The sequence below is a fragment of the Myxine glutinosa genome, chromosome 6, assembly GCF_964187855.1.
Source record: "Myxine glutinosa chromosome 6, kmMyxGlut1.1, whole genome shotgun sequence".
Taxonomy (NCBI): domain Eukaryota; kingdom Metazoa; phylum Chordata; class Myxini; order Myxiniformes; family Myxinidae; genus Myxine; species Myxine glutinosa.
Window position 1 is genome coordinate 114,997,747 of NC_136266.1, and position 22,905 is coordinate 115,020,651.

The 22,905-nt window shown below is 43.7% G+C and overlaps 1 protein-coding gene across 1 annotated transcript in view; it reads left to right on the plus strand.

Annotated features, from left to right (window-relative positions):
- Positions 1 to 22,905, plus strand: part of LOC137430212 (DENN domain-containing protein 3) — a 219,002-nt gene that overhangs the window by 188,208 nt on the left and 7,889 nt on the right. Inside the window, exons 19-26 of the mRNA XM_078780421.1 lie at positions 7,426 to 7,679; positions 8,863 to 9,024; positions 9,168 to 9,297; positions 12,815 to 12,922; positions 13,071 to 13,225; positions 20,617 to 20,774; positions 20,890 to 21,026; positions 21,903 to 22,015. Of these exons, the coding sequence (XP_078636547.1) occupies positions 7,426 to 7,679; positions 8,863 to 9,024; positions 9,168 to 9,297; positions 12,815 to 12,922; positions 13,071 to 13,225; positions 20,617 to 20,774; positions 20,890 to 21,026; positions 21,903 to 22,015 (1,217 nt within the window). The remainder of the gene's footprint in view (positions 1 to 7,425; positions 7,680 to 8,862; positions 9,025 to 9,167; positions 9,298 to 12,814; positions 12,923 to 13,070; positions 13,226 to 20,616; positions 20,775 to 20,889; positions 21,027 to 21,902; positions 22,016 to 22,905) is intronic.

Genomic DNA, 22,905 nt, shown 5'->3' on the forward strand with positions numbered 1-22,905 from the left:
TCATTCATCCAAAGCAAAATTGACAGCATCTACAACAGCTTAATCACCACAATTCGCTCTATCCTGACAAACTGCATCACTGAAATAAAATTCTGGCTTCAAATCAACCACAACCGACAACGACCTCAACCACCCATAACTCTGCCCTCAACATAGATGGTTTTCCAGTATCCACCTTCCCTCACATCCGGAATCTTGGCATCCTCATTGACCAAACCCTCTCTTTTGACAAATACACTAAACAGGTCATAAAGACAGCCTTCTTTCACCTTAAAAACATCGCCCGTCTCCGTCCATCCCTTTCCTCCATGGCTGCAGAAACCCTCATCCACGCTTTCATCACCTCCTTCCATCTCCACCGCCTCTTACACTTAAACAGATCACAATTACTCACTCATACACTGTTGCATCATCGAAGCTGACTACTCCCTTCTGAGACCTGCGCTTCCCAGTCGCCTCTTATACTATTGCGCTCCCCCGTCATTATAATCCACCCATCTGTTACGTCCCCTACTACAGGTAACTCTTCCTCAGCGAGCTTACACTGCCATATTTCCATTACCTATAGCTTATTTATGCTATATTTCACACCTTATGTATCTAAATTTACTTCCAACTTTGATCTCGTTTGGTCCAGTCAAAAGTAGACTTTTATCAACGCATTCACCATGCCGGATGACATCATGAAATCCCAGTAGGTTGTTCTTCAATCCCAACCATCATGTGATTGTCGACGTCTCCATTTATTTCGTTCCTCATGGGGTTGGTGTTTTATGGCCTTTACCTCCTACCCAATCGCACTGCACATCATTCCCCGTCCTTGATGGATATATCTGCTAGTAGTCAGTATTTACAATTCTACATCCAGATGAGCACAGCATCCCATTTTTGCATCCAAAAACATCCCCAAAACCCCTGAAACAAACCCCTGGACTCCTTGCAGGCTGGACCAAAACCCCTGGATGAGGTTGTATCCCAGTACTGACTCTGCTGTCTTCTTGCAAATCACTTCAACTCCATGAATTTTACATGTTTTGTGAACAGAACAAAACACTCTGTAATCATCAGATTGAAACTGCCCCAAACCAGTCCATATAAACTCCATTGTTGTCCTGTCCATCTCTCTGTGTTACATCTACCTTTCCCTGATTCATTGACCTTATATCCCATCCCAGGTCCAAATTTTGTGACTATTTGAGAAGCCCAGAGTTCGATTTTCAGTTCTGGCAACCTCAGCGACTGAATTTCCTTGTGGGTTTGATCCATTCCCATGAGTACCTGGGCCCAGTACTTGCCTCCATGGAACAATGATGCCTGAGCACTCAGTTAGCCCTCCATCGTATCACAGACTTACAATCAGACAGACAGACAGACAGATAACAGAGGCGTGTCGCCAGCCTCAGCACAGGACATCACCTCTCCAGGCAGGCACAATATAATCCACAGTATCGAAATGCCAACTTCTATCCGGAGCCTCGCAAAGCCAAAATCGGGCATATTCACTGCATTTCAACCTCCAACCACACGGGGTGTTCCACCCTGCGCATGCTCCAAGCATGCTCCACCATGCAACCCGATCTGTACTTGGTGCGCCCGGCGCCCCCTATAATCAGCGAGTTATAATAACCGCAATATACCTAGGCACCCACCTCTTGATACCACAACTTAATCCATGTTACTTGCATCTCTTTGCATCTTCCCAATTGTCCTCCATTTAACATGACTATCCCCATTGCTCGATCAAGCACGTCGCTGTACTTGACTTGGTTAAATTAAATTCCAAGCATACTGTACCTGACGCTTCCGGTCGGCACCGGAAATCTGTTTATTTCTTGAGACCCCTGAATCACCTATTTGAGACGTCAACGACAACCACAACAACAGAAAACAGATCTCGATATTCTCTGTTCACTAATTACGTACATGATTTCAGTTTAACCAACAGTATATGTCCCGATATTCTCTGTTCACTAATTACGTACATGATTTCAGTTTATAACCAACAGTATATGTCCTTTCTTTCCAGATTTAAGTTCTATATCCTGCCGTTAAAGCAACACCCAGTAGACTGACAGCCTGTCGTTCTTCCAAGGTTAGTGAATTACCTCTGACCTCTTACCCTTACACATCTCGAACAAAGGTCGAATAAACTTCAAACGAAGAAAGGTGGTACAAACGTCGAATTGGGGTAACCAGCGCTTTCATCCCACAACTAATACAAGTCCGGCGACATTCCCTGCAAGAACTCCACATCCGGACAGACAAATGACCATTATTGAGGCTCCACATCGCATAATGCTAACGCCCTACGAATCCAACAACCGTCACAATCCGCCCAGGAACTTCCGTGGGAGGCGTGCTTCACAATGCAGCGCCCTTACCACCTGGTGCACACCCTTTGCACATCCCTCCTTGTTCGCACACTTCATCAACCTCCTCGCGCCCATACAACTGCAACCTCCTGTGCGCACACACAACTGCAGCCCCAGTGCGCACCCAGAGTGCCCAATTTGCGACCCACAATCTTCTCAGGGCACACACCTCCTCCTTAAAATCCATGCCTCATCCTGAAATATAATCCTGAAATATCCTGAAATATCCTGAATATCCTGGGAAAAAATATATCCTGAAATATAACTCCACAGACAGACAAACACAACCACAACCTCCTCGCGCCCACACCTTGGCACAAGCCACACCACATACCGACAGTTGAAACCTCGACCGTCCTCCTTCCTCGGATAAGCGTTCTGTTGAAAACGTGACATTTCTGCTCGAATTATTGAATTTCCAATACTCTCCCTGCAGCGCCCGTGAGGCAGCTTGTCCCACATTATCTGCCCCCAGACCCATATGCATTTTAATAACTTAACCTTATCAGCATCGCTCGCCAGCAAACCCTTTGTCCGGCGCATCGATCAACACAAATGCATCGATGCATCTTCCAGCCGCCACTCCGCACCTTGATCTTGCAACTGCTATTCTATTTCATATTTCATATTCTATTTCTAAAAATGCTATTTCATATTTCATCTGCTCTAGACAACCTCATCTACCTCAATCAGAGATCTCTCTGAATCTCATCATTCGCACTGTACCTCACTTACTGTATGAACAAGACTTCCTGTTGGCACCGGAAATTAATTACTCTGTCTTGAAATCCTTCATTCGACTACGACAATCACCTCATTTTATATACTTCGCGTACTATCATCGTTTGTTTAGCATTCCCCTTATATAAATCCATCTTAAATAACGTATTCCTCCTGTGACATTGCATGGCATGTATGTCGCAGGCGCCCACTATTCTGACATGGCTCATGTCTGATTCTCACATGAATGTGCTGGACAAATGGCTCACAGCACTCTGCCTGAAACACACGAACTATACCCAAACTTCCACGGAGCCGCACGGCGGAAACCACAGGTTCGTACCACACTTTAATTAAACGAACATCGCCAGGATCCTCGGATAGACGCTAAAATTCACAATACACACGACAAAAATCCGATTTAAATTCAGAGATCGCCGATCGGCCTGGCACAACCAACTCAACGCGGCGACGCCACGCCGCCCCCGTCCTGGCGCGCACCCTCGTGCCTCCACACGAATCCCAACACTCCCGCCTCGCGGTTTCCTGCGAGGCCCGTTGCCGTGGCAACCAAACTGCGCGCCGCTCTATTCGCGTTTACGGCGGGGTTTACCTCACATTGGGACATGAGTCTTTACAAATGAGTTTGGCCCCTGTCAAACAGTCGGCTGTCATAACATTGAGCTGTCATAACATTGAGCTGTCAGAACAGTGAACTCTTCAATTCAAGTAAAACACACATTTTGATTCAAATTCTGAATTTAGTTCAACAAATTCCAAATTTCTGCCCGACTGCCACTTGACAGACAAAAGCAGCCCATCTTGTAACCATCTCCAAGAAACCACTTCATACCAACGTTCCTCCGAGTGCTTTCCTGACCCGATTTATATCAAATCGCTCCCAAACACTCCCAAACAACTGAAAATCCGGACTCAGTTAAGGACCTCACCTGGTCCCTCGGATAGACGCTAAAATCGACATTCCCGGCCTGAATTTCCCGCACGTCAAGCAGACCACTTACAAAGCTTCACACCGAAACCCTCTGCTTTGCATATGTCATACAGACAAATACATTGGCCAGATACACACGTCAATTAATATCCCAATATACATTCATTCCTCATTCATATACCAGTGAGTCTCCCAGACTTCGCGCGAAAATCAGATCGACTCAAATCATGCCTTTCTCCAGCCACTCGATGTACAATCTTTGTTCATTCATATTACGTCTCTCATTCAAGGAAAAGGATTTTTGGGACGGGTTGGACGGGGTGGGTTGAGGTGGAACGGGTATGGCAGGGCGGGGGGTGTTGGGGTGTTGCCTAGAGCCCCGGGACTGAGCTCAGGTCTTGGGGGGGGTGGCGGGTGGTTTTGCACGGCCCAATTCTGCGGCTGTGGAGGGGGCCCCTGTATGTTCCAGTTTTGGGGAGGGGGCCCTTGTGGGTTCCAATTTTTGGGGAGGGGGCCCTTGTGGGTTCCTGGACAAGCATTTGCAACGTGTCGTCCTTTACATCGGCCTTCTTATCGTCGCCCATGTTACATTGCTCGGCCGCTTCAACTAATTGGTCGGTTGGTCTCAGTGCGGTGTATACCCCGGCCAACAACAGGTCGACAAGGGCATTCCAATCGGCGAGGGTCTGGGCCGCGGGTGGTGCTACATTTGGCCAGCGTGCGTGTACTTTGGCCTGGTCCCACACCCGCGCGGGCAATACAGCCTTCCCCATGTGGCAGACGTCCCGCCAATCTGCGCCTGTATTTTGTATCCACAAACGCATAAGTTCCGGTATCTGACCGGGCTCGTCGGCCAGCAAGGCTCTCACCCGCTCCTGCATAGCCGCCAAATCTGGTTCTTTCCAGGGTATCCTGATGTTAATGGGTCCCCCTGCTCTCAGTCCTATGGTTTTTAAGGGACACATCCCGATTGTAGGCTGTGGGTTCTCCGATTCCGTGAACCCTTCCAATGAGGGGTACAGTTCTCCTAGCCCTTCTGGGGCCGCGAACCCGCTGTCCGCCCCACTAATTTCTTGTCCTCTAAATGGATTGCCCGGGCTAAGGTGAACCTGAGGGGCGGCTGGTCTAGTTTTCTGGGGGTCTAACCCCTGGGGAAACAGGGGCGGGGGTGGGAGAGGTGGCGCCTGTGGCCCGGGGACAGGGCTCAGGGCTTGGGGGGGGTAGAGGCATGGTGGCTACCTCCCCTGTCGCGGGGTCTTGGTCCGGATTTTGGACGAGCGGCATTAGCCGCTGATTTGCTTGCTTAACTGCTTACTTAATTGTCCTCTGTCCTTGTAGCTTCAATAACTACAGCTGTAATGCTTAAATTTTCAATATTTCAAAAACCACTTCTGTCCTTCTTACCTGTGGTTACCTGGCCCCTTGCTGTGAGCCTATTTATCTTCTCTTGTTCACCTGGTCCTGGCCTGTTTCTATCTGGACCTCTGTTGCTTGCTTCCTCTGTCCCCACAGCTTCAGCAACTTTCCTGGCTTGACCTCGTAGTTGTCACTACCTTCTTGTCAAGCCTACCTGGTACCTGCGCATTTCCCTTTTCCTGACCATGTTCCTATGGCCCTCTAAGTTAGCCACAGCCCTTCGTTCCCTGGCATGCAATGGCATACCCCATCTTGTCTCTGGGCTGTTCCTTCCTGGAAAGATCTTGGCCACCTGGCTCAACCTTTATGGCTGTCCGACCTCACGTTTCCCCTCCTTGCTAACTGTAACGTTAACCTTACTGTTAAATCCGTTACCCTCTTAACGTTATCTTTACTGATATCCTGCGCAAATCCTATCCTTTAGCGTTACTCTTAATGTTATCCTGGTGATTTTAACAGGGCTCGTCATTCCAAGGCTTAAAATTAGCCTTTACTTACAATTTCTGTTCGGAGTGCAGGCAGTACAGGTGACAGGGGAGACGAACTGTGCCCGTTCGAGGAGGGGGGTACGAATTTGGATTGCCCTCTGATAAAAAAACAATGCTCACCTTAAACAAATCAGCGTGCCGGCGTCCCGGCCTCAGGCAGCCCCCCTCGGGTCGTTCAGGATTCGCCTCGACTGTCACTGTCGTGTTGCACCCCACTCCTGGTACCAAAATGTCAAGCAACAGCTCTTTGTTCGTAAAAGAAGTTTCACCAACAGCTTGAGAATGACGAAGCTTTATTAAAAATACCACTTATACAGATCTGGAGGAAGCGAAAGACTTCTACAGCACGAATTGCCGTCATGCCACGTCCAGCCTTCCTGAAAAATGCATTGATTCACAGTCCGCTTAAATAGGGACACGTTTATCAGAAAATCTCCGAGAGAACAAAGGAACTACGAGAGTTCCTCCCACCGTTATCCCTAGCCCCCACCATCATCCGTTCTTTCATCTTGGGGGAGTGCAGCACGCACCGTTAGCATCCGGGCCAGATGTGGTTTCAAGGCTCCGAGGTGACAGAAAATGTAACTCACTGAAGGGAGAGTGCATTCTTGGCCCAGATAAGACCATTATCCAAAGGTTTATGTCTGCAATCCAATCATTCTACGTAAAGTTTCACATTCCAAGCGCCTAATCCGTTTTTCCCTCTGCGGCTCGAGGCGCCGTCTGCGAATCAAAGAGGGATTTTACGACCGGGCTTATCTAGCCTCGAAAGGGCACATGTATACGAGCCATTTGTCCAGCACGACCGAAGCGAGTATTTTCTCATTTTAAACTAAAGCGAAGCGGAAAACCCTTTATTACTTATGAAATAGCATTTTTAAACAACATTTAAATCATAACATATTAGTCGACCGACGTCTTATAACAGAACATTAAGCAATAACAAATCTACGACCTGACATATATATATATATATATATATATATATATATATATATATATATATATATATATATATATATATATATATATATAATGTTTTCATTCATTCAATACACTTCTGCTGGTTTGGTGATGTGTCACAGTGATGTCCCCTCCATGGATCCTTTGCCTTCAAAGCTTCTGATCCTTCGCCTCCATCTCTGTGTTGCATTCCTCTCTCCTTAGCCATTTAGTTATTCCCATCCTTCCATCTTGTCTTCGGCCTTCCTCTTGGTCTCCTTCCTTCTGGCTTCTATTTCTTCACATTTCTGGCTATCCGATCAAAGTATGTATGTGTTTATATATGTAATATTACTGTGAATAACATGTGAATGTAATATATGTATAAGTCTTAATTCATGCGAAAAATGAATTTCATTCATTCTATATTCAAAATAACCTGACAAGAGTTGCAAGCGTGACTTGTTTGTTTTGGGATTTCTTTACTTTGAGCGTAATTTCAAAATGACCATTTTACTAACTCTCATCTCTGCAGGTCGACAACCTTTGGTCAGTCCCAAGATGTTTCAGGATTTCTATGAAGCATGGCGCACGGTTGAGCGTACAGTCCAAGAACTGATGCCAAAACTTGCATCTGTTCTGTGTAGTGGAGAACAAGTGCATTGTTTTTCGGCAAACATACGGACTAACCTGGGCCATGGCCAGCTTCTTGTCACTGACAAACGCCTGCTGCTGTTTACTGAAGTCGTGTTTGACTGTCTTGAGATTGCTTGCTTTGCTGATATCCAGGTAAGTTACTTTATCATCATCATCACTATTATTATTATTCGTCTTTTTGTTTTGTCTTGAGTTCAATGATTATGTTGCCTCAAGTCTCTATGTGCTTTAGGTGTGCAATTGAATAAGAGAAAGGTGGGTTAATTGGGACAGAAATTATCATGTGTGGGCATAGAAGAGGATGTGACATGGCAGTGGACTGTCACCTGAAGCATGACTGGAAGGAAGTGATATTATACCGACACAGTGAGATAATTCTATGTGCATAAGAAAACAGGAAGAAATGAGTGAATGTAAGGAGTTAAGTTCAATTTATAGGCAGGCCAAGATGGTGATGATTTGTCTTTTACACAAGTATTCTGATCATGTTCGGTATGGAGGATGTCGAGGATGGGAGATGTAAGACCAGATGACACCTGGTAAAAGACCGAAATGCCACCAGTTTGTCTGTGCTGAGAAAGTGGTCAGCCCGAGTTGTCTACCTCCTGTTCAACATTCAAATGGTGTTTGAACACCTTGGATGCCACTGAATTCATCAGTTACAGGTGGGACAGTTACAGGTGTTACAGGTCAGACCACCAACCCCAATGTCAGCAGTACTCCATAATGCTGCAACCAATTGCTTTGTTGCTTCTGAGGAGATGATGGATACCAAGGAAGGACCTGCCTGGGAATATGATAGCAAAGCCTTGTCTGTCTTCCAAGGCGAATTATGAAGGTTTAACTTTCCAAGACAAATCATGACTGATGGTAATACTTTGAAGTTTTGGAAACTTCACTTAGTTGAGGGGTCATTTGCAAAAGAAGATATGGTTTTTCAGGAGGATGAAATACGTACTTAAGATGGCAGACCACATTCTAATGTTAGCAAAATTTGATGAGAGTGAAGCAGCTGCAACATTTCTGTTGCGGGATTACTGGATCATTTGTCATATAATGGGGCTTCAGCAAAATCGAGCAGGACCATTCCAGGAGGTGGAAAGATCCTTTCCCATAATCATTTCCCATCCCATAATATCCCATAATTACCCATAATAAAGATCCTTATCCCATAACGTTCTGTAATGTATATGTTTTTAACACTTTCGTCAGGTTATGTGTGATTGTATCATAATGTAGATGTAGATAGATATAATGCTACCATTTTGTAACGTAATGCTCGCGACATAAATAAACTTGTCGATCCCATGAACAGGCAGTGAACCAGGTGCAAAGTTTTCTCAAACCAATGCGTGGGCTGTGTGTATGCACACGGACCAAGCCAAAGTTTGTTGCCAACCTCAAGACGGATAACAGCCTATGGTACTTCATTCTCATGGAAATGTGGAGCGGCATGATTATGGCCAACACCTTCAAGGTAAAATAATTTTAAAAATCCCCTTGAGGATGGGATTCGAACTGCAGGTCTGGTCAGAAATTCAGAAATATTAATTTCCATTTTGTTGAGACCAATTTGGTGATAAAGGGAAGGTATGAATGAATGTGGTATTTCTGTGGCAGGACAACCATTATGTGGATCAGGCCATCAGCCATGTATTGCAAATGGTGGCTGTGGCACATTGTCTACCAGTCAAAAAGGTCACTGCTGCAGCCGCGTGCCTTGCCCACTTCACCAGCACCATGACACAAGGTTTGCATATTATTGATGACGATCATTCACACTTTTGAATAATGCACCAACGATATAATTAAGTGAACAATCTTTGCTCATAATATAGCACAATGTTTCATATGCGATAGCTAAAGCAGTGTGTGGCACATTACAGTATTGGCTGAAAATTATATAATGCTCATTCGTCCCCTACCCGGTGCTGGTATAGGTTTGCTCTCCATCTGTCTGTACATCTTTCCGTCCGTCCGTTTGTCCGTCCCACCTGTGGTTTTCTGCACTTTTTTTACCCTTACCCTTTAACATATTCAACTGAAACTTGGTGTATCGCTTTATTATGATAACTTACAGAACTAGAACGGCACTCAGTAGAGAGGCACCATACCTCCACCTGGTTGGCCATATCACTCAATGGTGAAGAACCACTTAAAAAATTGTACTAGCTGGATCCGGATCCAGATCTTCACCAAAATTGAATCGATTCTTCCTTGTCACACACACAACCTGTCCAACAAGTTTCGTCCAAATCCATCCATGACTTTTTGAGATATCCTGCAATGTATCATTTTGGCCCTATCTCCAAATGGTGAAGAATCACTTAAAAAATTTAATAATTCTCATATCCGAATCCATATTCAGATCTTCACCAAAAATCGAATCGAATCGAATCGTCCTTGTCCGACACCCAACCAGTCAACCAAGTTTCGTCCAAATCTGTCCACAACCTTTTGAGATATCCTGCTTTGTATCGTTTTAGCCCTATCTCCAAATGGTGAAGAATCACTTTTAAAATTAAATAATTCTCATATCCGAATCCATATTCAGATCTTCACCAAAAATTGAATCGAATCGAATCGTCCTTGTCCGACACCCAACCTCTCCACCACGTTTCGTCCAAATCTGTCCACAACCTTTTGAGATATCCTGCTATGTATCGTTTTTGGCCCTTTCTCCGAATGGTGAAGAATCACTTTAAAAATTCTCGTAGCCGGATCCGAATCTGGATCTTCACCAAAATCGAATCATTTCCTCCTTGTCACAAACTCTACATCTCTGCCAAATTTTGTCCAAATCCGTCCACAACTTTTTGAGATATTTTGTTCACAAACAAATGGACAAACGGACACAAGTTTGAGTTTTGGAGCTTTTTTTTGAGGTCATGCCAATTTTTCAAGGAGTGATGCCCTTTTTGGACTTAAAAATATCACATATTATACATGGGTCAGTTTCCCCCTTACCCTTTAACACATTGAACTGAAACTTGGTCGGGGACATGTATTGCAAAGCAATTCTCCCTCTTGTTATATATATGTAGTTCCCAATGTGAAGATCTAAATGAAAACATTGATGAACGAATCATCTATTTGGGTATGCACGGCGAGAAACGGGGGTGGTAAAGTGTGAAAATTAATTTTGAGAAAAGAATCATGAGGGTGGTGCTGGGAAGAAGTCTGTGCGACAGATTGAATGGTGAGGGAGGGTTGGTGAGAGAAGACAAAGGAGTTTTCTTTTTGTATACTATATATGGTCGAGGCATGTGGAAGAGCTAGAGTAGAATGGTATGGAACAAAATGGAAAGGGGGAAACATCAACAGCAGAGTCAAAGTGAGAGTGAGACTGGCAGGGGAAGAAGGGCACACATGGGGTGAACAAGCTGCACGCAAGCTGCAACGCAGCAAGAAGAGGAAGGGGAAAGTGCAGATGAAACAGAAGAGGAACAAACCAGTCGACAGACTGACAAATGAAAAGAGGTGAGGGACGGGAGCTGGGGGTGGAAATCACAATAACCTGGGAAAGGGAAGTGCTTGGGAATGGGATAATTTGGGGTAGAAGAGATCATGAGTATAAGCGATGACCTGAGGCAGTGGTGAACAGCTGTCTTGAAGCCCTGGACGGAACAATGGGACTGAACAGACTGGGTAAGTTGGTTCCACAGGCGAAATGAGAGGAGGTGAGCAGTGAGCCTGGATTTTAGGAGTTTAACAAGAAGGTTACTGGCAGACTGTGTGCCCTGCAGAAACCAGGGAGGGGCAGAGCCAAGGAAGGAAGAGGGCACCAAATGAGGCAGTAAAAGACAAAGAGACCAGCGACCTGTCTATGATGTGAACGTGATAGGTAACGAACGTGATAGACTCACCATCATTGCGGGAGATCCCAATGATTTTGAGGGTCCTGCTTTCAACGGTATCAAGAAGGGCAAGGTGTGAGGAAGTGGCGCCAGCACAAAGGTAAGAGCAAAACTCCATCAAACTGTGAATGAAGGCTTTGTAGGTTGTTCAAAACTTTAGATTGGCCAATTAAATACCTTGCACGGTGGGGGATGTGCAGTCGGCAGCTGGCTTTGGCGGCCATCTTGGGGGAAGATGGGAGAAAGGATGGAGAGGAAGGGGTATGAGTAAGGAATACCAGTGAGGCAGAGTAGTTGAAAATTCTGCAATTGTTTGAGTACATAATAAATAGATGGTCCTACCACTTTAACATGTAGAGTAACATTCTAATCCTGTCCAAAGTGCAAAAAGCATATACACATGATTGAGTGTTGGTATTATTGCATAAAAGCAAAAAGCTACAAGGAAATGCAGCTCTGCAGGAAACAGCAGTTCTGCTTATTAAGACTGCATTGACTTGATAGCAGAGCATAGCACACAAACTTCACTTGCCTAAAAACAAACACAACATCAAAACACGTGTGCGGTAAGTGAGAGACGGTAATTCATAATCAGACTTCCATTTGAGTTTTTTGGGGAGTTGGGGAGGGTTCAGTTGGGAGATATATAAAGGGAGGGGAGTGGACAGGACGCAAATGGGGGATGATGAAAGGGGATGTGATGCACATAAAGATGTGAACTTGGCATGTACACGCTCGCACGTGGATACTTTGAAACCTGGGAGGGCTCCTTTTCACCTCTTATGAAACCCGCATATGGAGACAACAACCAACAACACCTGTGCACACACATAATTATTTAATAAGCAGTACGGCTCAAATAGTTTAATGAAAAAAGTTTAAAGTTAAAAAAGTGTATTTTAATAAAATAGTTTAATTATTTAATGAACAGCACCTCAAGTTGTAACTTTAATAACTTGTGAGTGACCAAATTTCTGACTTCCTGAATCATCAGCTGGACTTCGTTATTCATAGAAGTTTCAACTCTTTCAGAACTCAGAAACTCCCCAAGCAGTTCAGATGTTAGAATCTCTCCTTTCAGAACTCAGAAGCTCAGAACTTCTAAGTAGTAGGTCCACAACATCATCTGTAGGTCAACATCAGTAGATCTCTGACTTCAACTGCATCCAGACAGCCATTCAATCCACTAAAGCAATTTCACGAATCAAAATTTGCCAAATAGTTTTTCCTCTAGATGTTTACCTTCCTTGATATCGACTTTCATGTATTATTATGCCTGCCTAATCTTTATAGTATGTGTGTGCACACAAAGCAAATACTTTTTTGTGCAACAAAAAAAAATCCATTTTTTTTCTGGAGAGATAAACAATTTTGGGAGCTGTAGTGAGAACACCCTTTTGTGTTCTGCAGGTCCAGTTGCAGTCTCGATGTCCACACGTAAGTCCTTACACCTCCAATTGAGCCTGGCTTCTGGCCTTGAAGGAATGCACTCTGTGGATGCCATGATTTACATTCCCGGTAAGACAAATAAGATGACCTTATAGAAATATGCGTCCATGAGACAAAGTGTGTGATCTAACTCAAATTATTGATTGTAAATTGAGAGTTTTTCATGGTGCAGGCATTTAGAAATCTTTGTCTGTGTTTATCCCTTTTTCTTTTGCAGATGAGGAGCCTATTGGGGCCACTTGTAGCATGAGAAAAGAACCCGGTAGATCTGGATGGGTGTGGTGCGCATTGAGTTGGGGCCGACTGGTAGCCTGCAATACACAGAGCTGGAGCATTGAGAAACTGTGTGTACAAGCTGGCAATCGGAGAGTGGTATGACATTGATATTATGAGAAATGGTACTTCCTGGGATAGATAAATGAACAATGGGGAAGATACAAAAACCATCACTTGATGCGATTTATTTCCAGTTAGCAGTCATTGTCTGTAGCTGCAAGTGGCGTTGTCCTTTATAATGCAGTCTTTCTCCTCGCATTTGCTGTTTATTGTTTGTGTTGAGCTCAAACAAACAGTCTGTAATTCTCCAAGTCAATATTCTGCTGATTTATCAATTTTATCCTCATGTCTTTGTGGGTTCATTTAAAAGTATGTTTTTTTTTGTTTTGTTTTTACACAACGGTCTAGACTCTAGACTCATGGAGGAATTGAATGACACAGGAGAGTAGACTGGAGGAATTAAATAATATCATGTCTTTTTGTATGATAGTCAGAGAGCCTACTACACTCTATTTCAACCCATAGCATACAAAAGGTTTGACCCCCTAGAGTTGTTGGGGGTATCAAGCTGAGTAAAAAAAAGTATGTAAGATTGACCCCCCCTGCTGGAACTAGTCACCAGACCCCCCTAAAATGACCCCAATAATGGGTTATTTCAACCCATCTCATACATGGACCAAATTTGGTTACAATATAGTGTCATGTCAGGACATTACAAAAACATCAAATCTAACAACTTACCCTGCTGGAAAGGTGATGTTAGACCCCCTGCAAAGTGCCCCCCCCTAAAAACGGGTTATTTCAACCCATCTCATACATGGACCAAATTTGGTTACAATATAGTGTCATGTCAGGACATTACACAAACATCAAATCTAACAACTTACCCTGCTGGGTAGGTGATGTTAGACCCCCCGCAATCTCCTATTGCATATACGAACCAAATTTGGTCACGATGTACAAATATAACAAATCTAACGTTACCCTTCTGGAAAAGGTGGGTGATGTTAGACCCTTCCTCAAAACAATCTACACACAAAATACATGATACTTCAAATATATAAACTCACCATCAGTCAATGAGGATTACTATTTATTATCACAAGACTCAAACATAAACGAAACATGACTTCTTCCCTTTATCCAAGCTATTCTGTAATCTCTGACAGACCTTCAACAGCTCTCCCTACCTCTTCCTCATCTTCCACATCTTACCCGACCACTCCCCCCCCCCCCCCCCTGTTCTGTATCCGATGCTCCCCCTTCCTCTTCCTTAACAGTATGGACCTCAAACATCCGGGGCCTTCGCTCAAACTTAACTGATCTCTCCATACAGGTTGCTTCTGACAAACCAGACGTGATCTGCTTAACAGAAACTTTCCTCCTTCATGATGTCTCTGATTCCTTGGTATTTTTCCCAGGTTACTCCCTCCTCCGGTATGATAGACCTGAGCCTCATCCTGGAGGTGGGGTTGCTATCTTTATAAAAAACTCTCTTCCTCACTCGCCCTGCATTGCCCTCTCTCCACCTCACCCCCAGGAATACCTTTGGCTACGGCTTCCCCTTCGCTCCCACCTTTTGTTCATATGTGTGTTGTACCGTCCACCAAACAGTGATGACTCCATCTACATCTCGCTGTCTGATAATATGGACCAACTTCTATCTACCCAGCCCAACTCTCTCTTCCTCATATGTGGTGATTTCAACTGTCACCATGCCAGTTGGCTGGGGGTGGGTACCTCTCTCACCAGCCATGGCTCTTCAGCAAAGGACTTCTGTGACTCACTGGGACTGACACAATCTGTCAATTTCCCAACCCGGATCTCAGTCAACGGAGCATCTTCTCTTCTCGACTTGGTTATGACTAACTTCCCTGAAAATGTCTGCTGCTCTTCTGCTGCTCCAATCGGCTCTTCTGATCATGTGCTTGTTAAAGTGGACATCTCTCTGACCATTCTCAGAGAGCCTCCTCAGCGTCGACGAGTCTGGCATTTCACTCAGGCCAACTGGCACGGTCTTCAAGCAGCCATCAATCATCTGGACTGGTCTCCCATCTCTACCGCCTCTGACATCAACTCATCCTGGGAATTCTTCCAAAGTAAATTGCTCTCTCTCATGCACAGATTTACAGGTTTACAGATTTACAGGGGGGGGGGGGGGGGGGTCTAACATCACCTACCCAGCAGGGTAAGTTGTTAGATTTGATGTTTTTGCAATGTCCTGACATGACACTATATTGTGACCAAATTTGGTCCATGTATGAGATGGGTTGAAATAACCCGTTTTTAGGGGGGGGGCACTTTGCGGGGGGTCTAACATCACCTTTCCAGCAGGGTAAGTTGTTAGATTTGATGTTTTTGTAATGTCCTAACATGACACTATATTGTGACCAAATTTGGTCCATGTATGAGATGGGTTGAAATAACCCATTTTGGGGGGTACTTTGCGGGGGGTCTAACATCACCTTTCCAGCAGGGTAAGTTGTTAGATTTGACATTTTTGTAATGTCCTGACATGACACTATATTGTAACCAAATTTGGTCCATGTATGAGATGGGTTGAAATAACCCATTATTGGGGTCATTTTAGGGGGGTCTGGTGACTAGTTCCAGCAGGGGGGGTCAATCTTACATACTTTTTTTTACTCAGCTTGATACCCCCAACAACTCTAGGGGGTCAAACCTTTTGTATGCTATGGGTTGAAATAGAGTGTAGTAGGCTCTCTGACTATGAGGGGAGGGCAGTGAAGTTCGTTTTGGCATTAATGTTTTGGTTCTCTTTTCTCCTCTATTTCCACATTGGATGACTCCAAAAATCCAACTCCCCCTGATGCACCCATTACCAATCCTTGTCCCCTCCCTATAATATATTTTCATGCAGTCAAAAAAGTACTCCTCTCTGGACACACGAGCAAGGCATACCGACAAGATGCCATTCCTCCTGGTGTCTTGAAGGAGTATATTTCAGCACTTGCACCCATACTTGCTCGTTTGTTTCATTTTCGTTTTAAAACCCAAACTTTTACTCTGACTACCCAAACCCAAACTACCCAAACTTTTACTCTTTCCTGGAAACATGCCGTGCTACAGCCTATTGTTACGTTTTACCTCCCCAAACCCCGGTTACGGTGCACCTCAGAGTTTAGAGCGGGAACACGGCAGAAAAACTTATTTTGCGTGTTCTAATAAACCATGGTAAAACCACACCAATGCAATTGTAGAATAAAACAAGTAATTGTATTAATAACTCTCACATACACAATAATAACACTCTTAAAGAAAGTACTGTACAATGAAAATATCACTTGCATCAAATGAACATTACAAATGATGGTACCATAATTCCCCAATGCTCTCAAAGCAACAAACTCATGATACACCCAACGTGAGTGGAATGTAACATTCCCCAAAGTCCGTGCACAAATCCCAACGCGGTGAAGGTCGAAATCGTGCAGAACGGCAAAACAACAAGCAGTATTGGCGCGGCTGTGTATGAGGAGTTACGAGATGAGAGGTCGGGCAGCTAGCGGGTCACGGGATAACGATCCCCCACAACGTGAGTGCAATCCACGCCTTACGTCTACCAACGATTAAGCCGACATGGAAAACCAACGGTGATCAACACAATGATGTCGATATGGGAATCGCAATGACAAAACACGAAACACCAGGCGGTCAGCCTTTTCGAGGACAAAATGGCGTATCGGCCTGTAATGGAGGCGCTTGATTTCTCTCCAACAATGACTCACACGGGGTGATAAAACCTGAGACGCAGGTTTAATTGCATTTCGCAATATAGAATGATGTCGCGGGTAATCCCTTTCACGGGAAGCCTCAACTCTTTCTCGAACAATATCAATGTACATCAGGCTTCACCTGTGTGCATCAGGCTTCACGGTACATTTACTGCACCTGCGGCCAAGGATGCTCATAAGAATAGAGATAATAAGGATAGATCATAATATAAAATAGTGGGAGAGGGATAGCACACACCTCTATCATGTTAATCGCTTCTCTGTGCAGGTTCTTGATGATGATAATGATGATGATGATGATGATGATAAAGAGATTTGTCAAAAGTGATGACTCACACCATCATATTTGATTAATCTTTAATTGTACACCGCCCCTTTCCGATGCCATCTCCAGGCGCTGCATCACGTCATTGCCGGGCATCTAAGGGGGCTCGGCAATGACGCACCCTGAAAGGGAGTACTCAGTTTTCACTCCGGTTGTTTGTTGTACACCGCTCCTTTCCTATGCCATCTCCAGGCGCTGCATAACGTCATTGCCGGGCACCGAAGGGGGCTCGGCAATGACGCACGGTGAAAGGGAGTACTCAGTTTTCACTCCGGCTGTTGCACACCGCTCCTTTCCTATGCCATCTCCAGGCGCTGCATAACGTCATTGCCGGGCACCGAAGGGGGCTCGGCAATGACGCACGCTGAAAGGGAGTACTCAGTTTTCACTCCGGTTGTTTGTTGTACACTACTCCTTTCCTATGCCATCTCCAGGCACTGCATAACGTCATTGCCGGGCACCGAAGGGGGCTCGGCAATGACGCACGCTGAAAGGGAGTACTCAGTTTTCACTCCGGTTGTTGTACACCGCTCCTTTCCTATGCCATCTCCAGACAATGCATAACGTCATTGCCGGGCACCGAAGGGGGCTCGGCAATGACGCACGCTGAAAGGGAGTACTCAGTTTTCACTCTGGTTGTTTGTTTGTTTTCTTGTTACTTGCCGGAAAAGATTCCGGCAAGTATGTTGATCGGTTGGTTTGTCTGTCTGTTTGTCTGTTTGTCTGTTTGTCTGTTTGTCTGTCTGTCTGTGCGCAGCACTACGTCTACACCGTTGCACGTAGAATCGCCAAACTTTACACACATATTGGTCTTGCCCTGGAATAGACTGTGCCCAGTATTTAACTCTCTCTGCCCAAGGCCTCCATTATGACGTCATAATTTGATAATTCGACAAGTACAAAACTTCATCTGATCAAGATGCAATTTCTTTAGCGCCATGTCGGCATAAACTGGTGGAGAAAAAAAATAATGATGACGTCATCGGTCACGTGGTTCGGCCGCCATCTTGGAAAAACCGAAAAAATTTGCACCTCTATATCTCCGACAGTGCTGACTAGAAAAAATTGAGACATGGCTCATTGTAAAGAACTCTCCATGGGGAATAAAATATGTTAATGATGATGTCATAGGTGCCTCCATTATGACATCATAATTCGACAAGTACAAAACTTCATCCGATCAAGATGAAATTTATTGAGCATCATCAAGGAATAAATTAGGTTAGAAAACAAATAATGATGACGTCATCGGTCACGTGGTTCGGCCGCCATATTTCTCCAAAATGGCCAATAAAAAAGTACAGTCCGGCAAGTCCTCGGTCACTGACCGATTTTTCATTTTCTTGTTTGTTTGTCCGGGCGATATCTCAGCCATACTTTGAGCTAGGAAGCTGAAATTCCGGCACAATAGTGAGCAAGTACTTTATCAAAAACCGTATTTTTTGTTTGTTTGATTCATCAATTAATTGATTACTTATTTAATTATTAGCCATTAATTAATGACATTTATTTCCTTTCTCTTCTGGGCAATATCTCACGTACCTTTTGAGCTAGGAAGCTGATATTTGGACATGACAATGACCAAGTGATTTGGCTGTAAAGGATATTTTTGATTTATTGATTAATAAATTCATCGATTAATTATTTAATTATTCGATTAATGACTTAATTATTGTTTTTAATTTAAATTACAGTTTCGGATGAAACGGTGGTCGTTTAGGTATTTTATTAGCCAATTGATAATTTTTATTTTTATTTTTATTTTTTTGTATACAAGATCGAGGCTCGTGAAAGAGCTAACATTAATCACACAGAAAGACAAACCGACACATAAAACATATAACATGGGGTGCGGTAGACAAGATGGGGAGAGAGGGGGAAGGACACAAACACAACATTTGAGAGCAGGGACATCGAGAGATCTGTGGGATGGAGAGGGCTTTGGGGGGGGGGGCATGGGAAGGAGGGGTGGGAGAGGTATAAAACATATGGACACTGCCAGGACTTCCAGGAAAGAAGCCGCAATTTCAAACAAGGTGGATCTGGGGTGAATTGGCGGGGTTAGAAAAGATCAAGGCCCTGGACGGGGGAAGATAAGAGATGGTGGTGAACAGCCGCCTCAAAGACCTGGAGGGTGGAGTGGGATTGAAGGGAGTGTGGGAGTCTGCCCCAGAGACGGGAGAAAAGGGGAATGAAAGAGCAAAGGTGAGCAGAGAGCCCAGATTCCGGCAGTCCAACCATACGAGGGTTGCCGGCAGATCCTGTGCGACCTGCAGGAATACCCGGGGGACAAAGCACAGAGAGAGCTGGGACAGCAAGGCCGGAGAGGAGTCGGTAGAAGACAGAAAGATCCTTTTGTTGTGTTATGTTGTGATCCATTCTATGTTCTAGCTCCTCCATGAGGCTCGACTTTGTATTAACTGGCAGTGATACTGTAGACAAAAGGGGATACCGTCGACATTTATCTTCACTTCAGTCACAACCAAGCTCCAACAGTGAGCTCTTCTCAGTGACGATTCCATTTTCTATTTGGGATGTAGTGTTGCTGATTTTTGTGACTTTCTTCGACCATGAAGCAATGCTCTGGGATTCATTTATAGTCCTGTTTTACTATCAGCACAATCTGAGGCCTTTAGTTTTACTTTTTCCATTTGTATGAACCAGCTTTTTTTTTTCTTCTTTTTTTTTGGTATACAGAGTCGAGGCAAGTCGATTTAATTATTTAAAGATTATTATTTATTTATTTTCATTATTAATCAGTTCTTTCTTTTCTTTCTCATCTGGGCAATATCTCAGGCACCTTTTGAGCTAGGAAGCTAATATTTGGACATGACAGTGACCAAGTGATGTGGCTATAAAGGATATTTTTGATTTATTGATTAATCAATTAATCGATTAATTATTTCTTGATTAATAAATTAATTAATTTTTTCAATTTATGACTTATTTAATTAATCTTCTAAAAGTTACAGCTTCGGATGAAGCACTGGTGGTTTAGGTATGATATTAGCCAATTGAATCATTATTTTGTTATTGATTTTAATTATGCAATTAATCAATCAATTATTGTACACCTCTCCCTCCCAATACAGTCTCTATGAGCTGCACGATTGCCGGGTGCCGGAGGCCGCGCTGGAGGATATTTAATTATTTGGCATGGGGGCGGTGTACTTTGAATGTATCTGCACTTGTTTTCCTCTTTTATTTATATATTTATTTTTCTCTGCAAACTGTGACACTCTGTAGCATTTTCTTTTTCTCATTATCACATATGAAGCTTCTCCCTGATCCATTTTGCATCGATATTTTGTAAAATCAAAGTGATTCATTTGTGAAAGTGCTATTTCATTATCAAACTGGTCCGTACTTGATGATGGGTGCAGTACTGGTAATAAACTTGTCTGCAGAATTGCTTGCTCACAGTAGGCAACAAACAGATGTGGGTTGGCTCCTCGGACTGCACCATTTATATTGTGGACACTGCGACCTTCGTCTGCAATAAAAGGCTCACTGGGCACAGTGGAGAAGTCACAGGCCTGGAGCTCATGTCAGATTTGGTTCCAAGGTGTGTGTCATCATCCATCGAGCTTACGTATGGGCTGTTGGAGAAGCATTGACTAATCCACTGGTGATAACGGGGAAGAATGTACAAGGCAAAATGGTGTGTTTGTGTTTGCTAGGATGGTGATCTCATGTAGTATGAACGGGCAGATTTTCCGATGGGACCTAGAAAAGCTCGAACCGCTGGCACAATTCCAAATTCCTGACTGCCACACCCTCACCAGCATGCAGTTGCATGGACATCTGCTGTGGTGCTGTGAGTCCTGCACATTCCATGCTTTCTTTTTGCACACTTTTATATAACTTAATCTGAACTTTGTTTCTTTGTCCCATTTCAAATTTTTGAGCCATTCGTTTTCTAGGTTCCATACGTCCTAGAGAGCTGAAATGTGTCACACGCTCCTCTTTTCTGGTACATTTTCATCTATCAAAATGTAAAAAATAAAAAATAAAAAAGGTTTCAAACTTTAAAGAAAAAAAAGAAAGAAAGAAAGAAGTGTAGCCCTAAAACATGTTTTATCGTTTACTTGTTTTTTCTCGTGTTAATGTAGAATCAAACAAAACCACTCCACATAATACATATTGTTTACTGGTCATTTTGGGTCATGAACTGCAGATCATTTTCTAACCTCAAAGCAGAGCAAATTTCAATGGACAATCACTCACTTCTCCTTCTCCTTCTCCTTCTCTCTCTCTCTCTCTCTCTCTCTCTCTCTCTCTCTCTCTCTCTCTGCCTCTCTGCCTCTCTCTCTGCCACCTTTTGTCTGTTCAGCTTGTGCTGTCCTCTTTCAATATCCTCTGCATGTCCAGATTTTTGGCATTAAATTATTTTCTTGGAAATGCTCTTTTGTTATTATTATTTTAATGTTCTGGTATCACATGTCATGTGAATTAGCATCACGTGCCATATATTGTGTTAGTTAGTGTCACATGTCATGTCATGCTAATTGACATCACACGTCACTGCTGAGTCTTGGAGAATTATGGCACAAAGGAGCAACACATGCATGCAGGCCACTGCAAACTCGCTTAAAGCTCATTTAGAATACATTTCATATAATTTTACTAACATGGAATGGATGATACTTTGGACCTTAACCACCACCTGTCTTGCCTCTGTGGTGCTCAACAGGTGTAGAGAGGCAGGTGCTTGTTCTGGAAATTGATGGGTGTGAACTGCAAAGGTTTTGTATGCACGACGGATCATGTTATGTCCTGATGAACTCAGTACTGCTGCTCCCAGAGGTGAGGGTTATAAGATTGACCTTCCACGTAAAGATCTTTAACTATAATGATTCAGCACATGTGCTTGTGACCCGAACTCTTTCCTTGAGTGGTTATATCAAACCTCGTGTGTGTGTGTGTGTGTGTGTGTGTGTGTGTGTGTGTGTGTGTGTGTGTGTGTGTGTGTGTCGACCACGCGTCATTATTCACGTCTATTCCCCCTTCCGCAAACCTCTTTTCCCCACTCAAAAACATGTGATGCTGACATTGCGTCTTTCCTGTACACCAACTTCACCTTCTCGAAAATGTCCATGCCACTTTCGTTTAGTTTTATCAAAAACTTGATGATTCTCTTCCATAAATTTCTCGTTCATCTTCTGAACACAATTGAAACACTTATAATTTTAACAAAATTCCAGTATAGCTACAAAACAAACCCAATCAACACAACAGCTATCACAGTAATGACAGGAAGATTATGATGCACATCCAATTACAAAACCCAACAAGAAAGAGCAATCAGATATTGCAGACTCTCACCAGGACGTGTTTTTAGTGATTTTTAAGGCTTTTGTGCTAAAACAAACATGGCGACCGAACCACGTGACCGATGACGTCATCACCATTTTTTTTTTCTCCGCCAATTTATCCCTAGATGACGCTCAAGAAATTTCATCTTGATCAGATGAAGTTTTGTACTTTTCGAATTATGGCGTCATAATGGAGGCACCTATGACATCGTCATTAACGTATGTTATTCCCCATGGAGAGTTCTTCTCAATTTTTTGAGAGTCTCAATTTTTTCTCTGCAGCGTTTTCGGAGATATAGAGGTGCAAAGTTTTTCAGTTTTTCAAAGATTGCACCCGTACGACGTGACCTATGACGTCATAATTGTCATTAAAATTTCTAC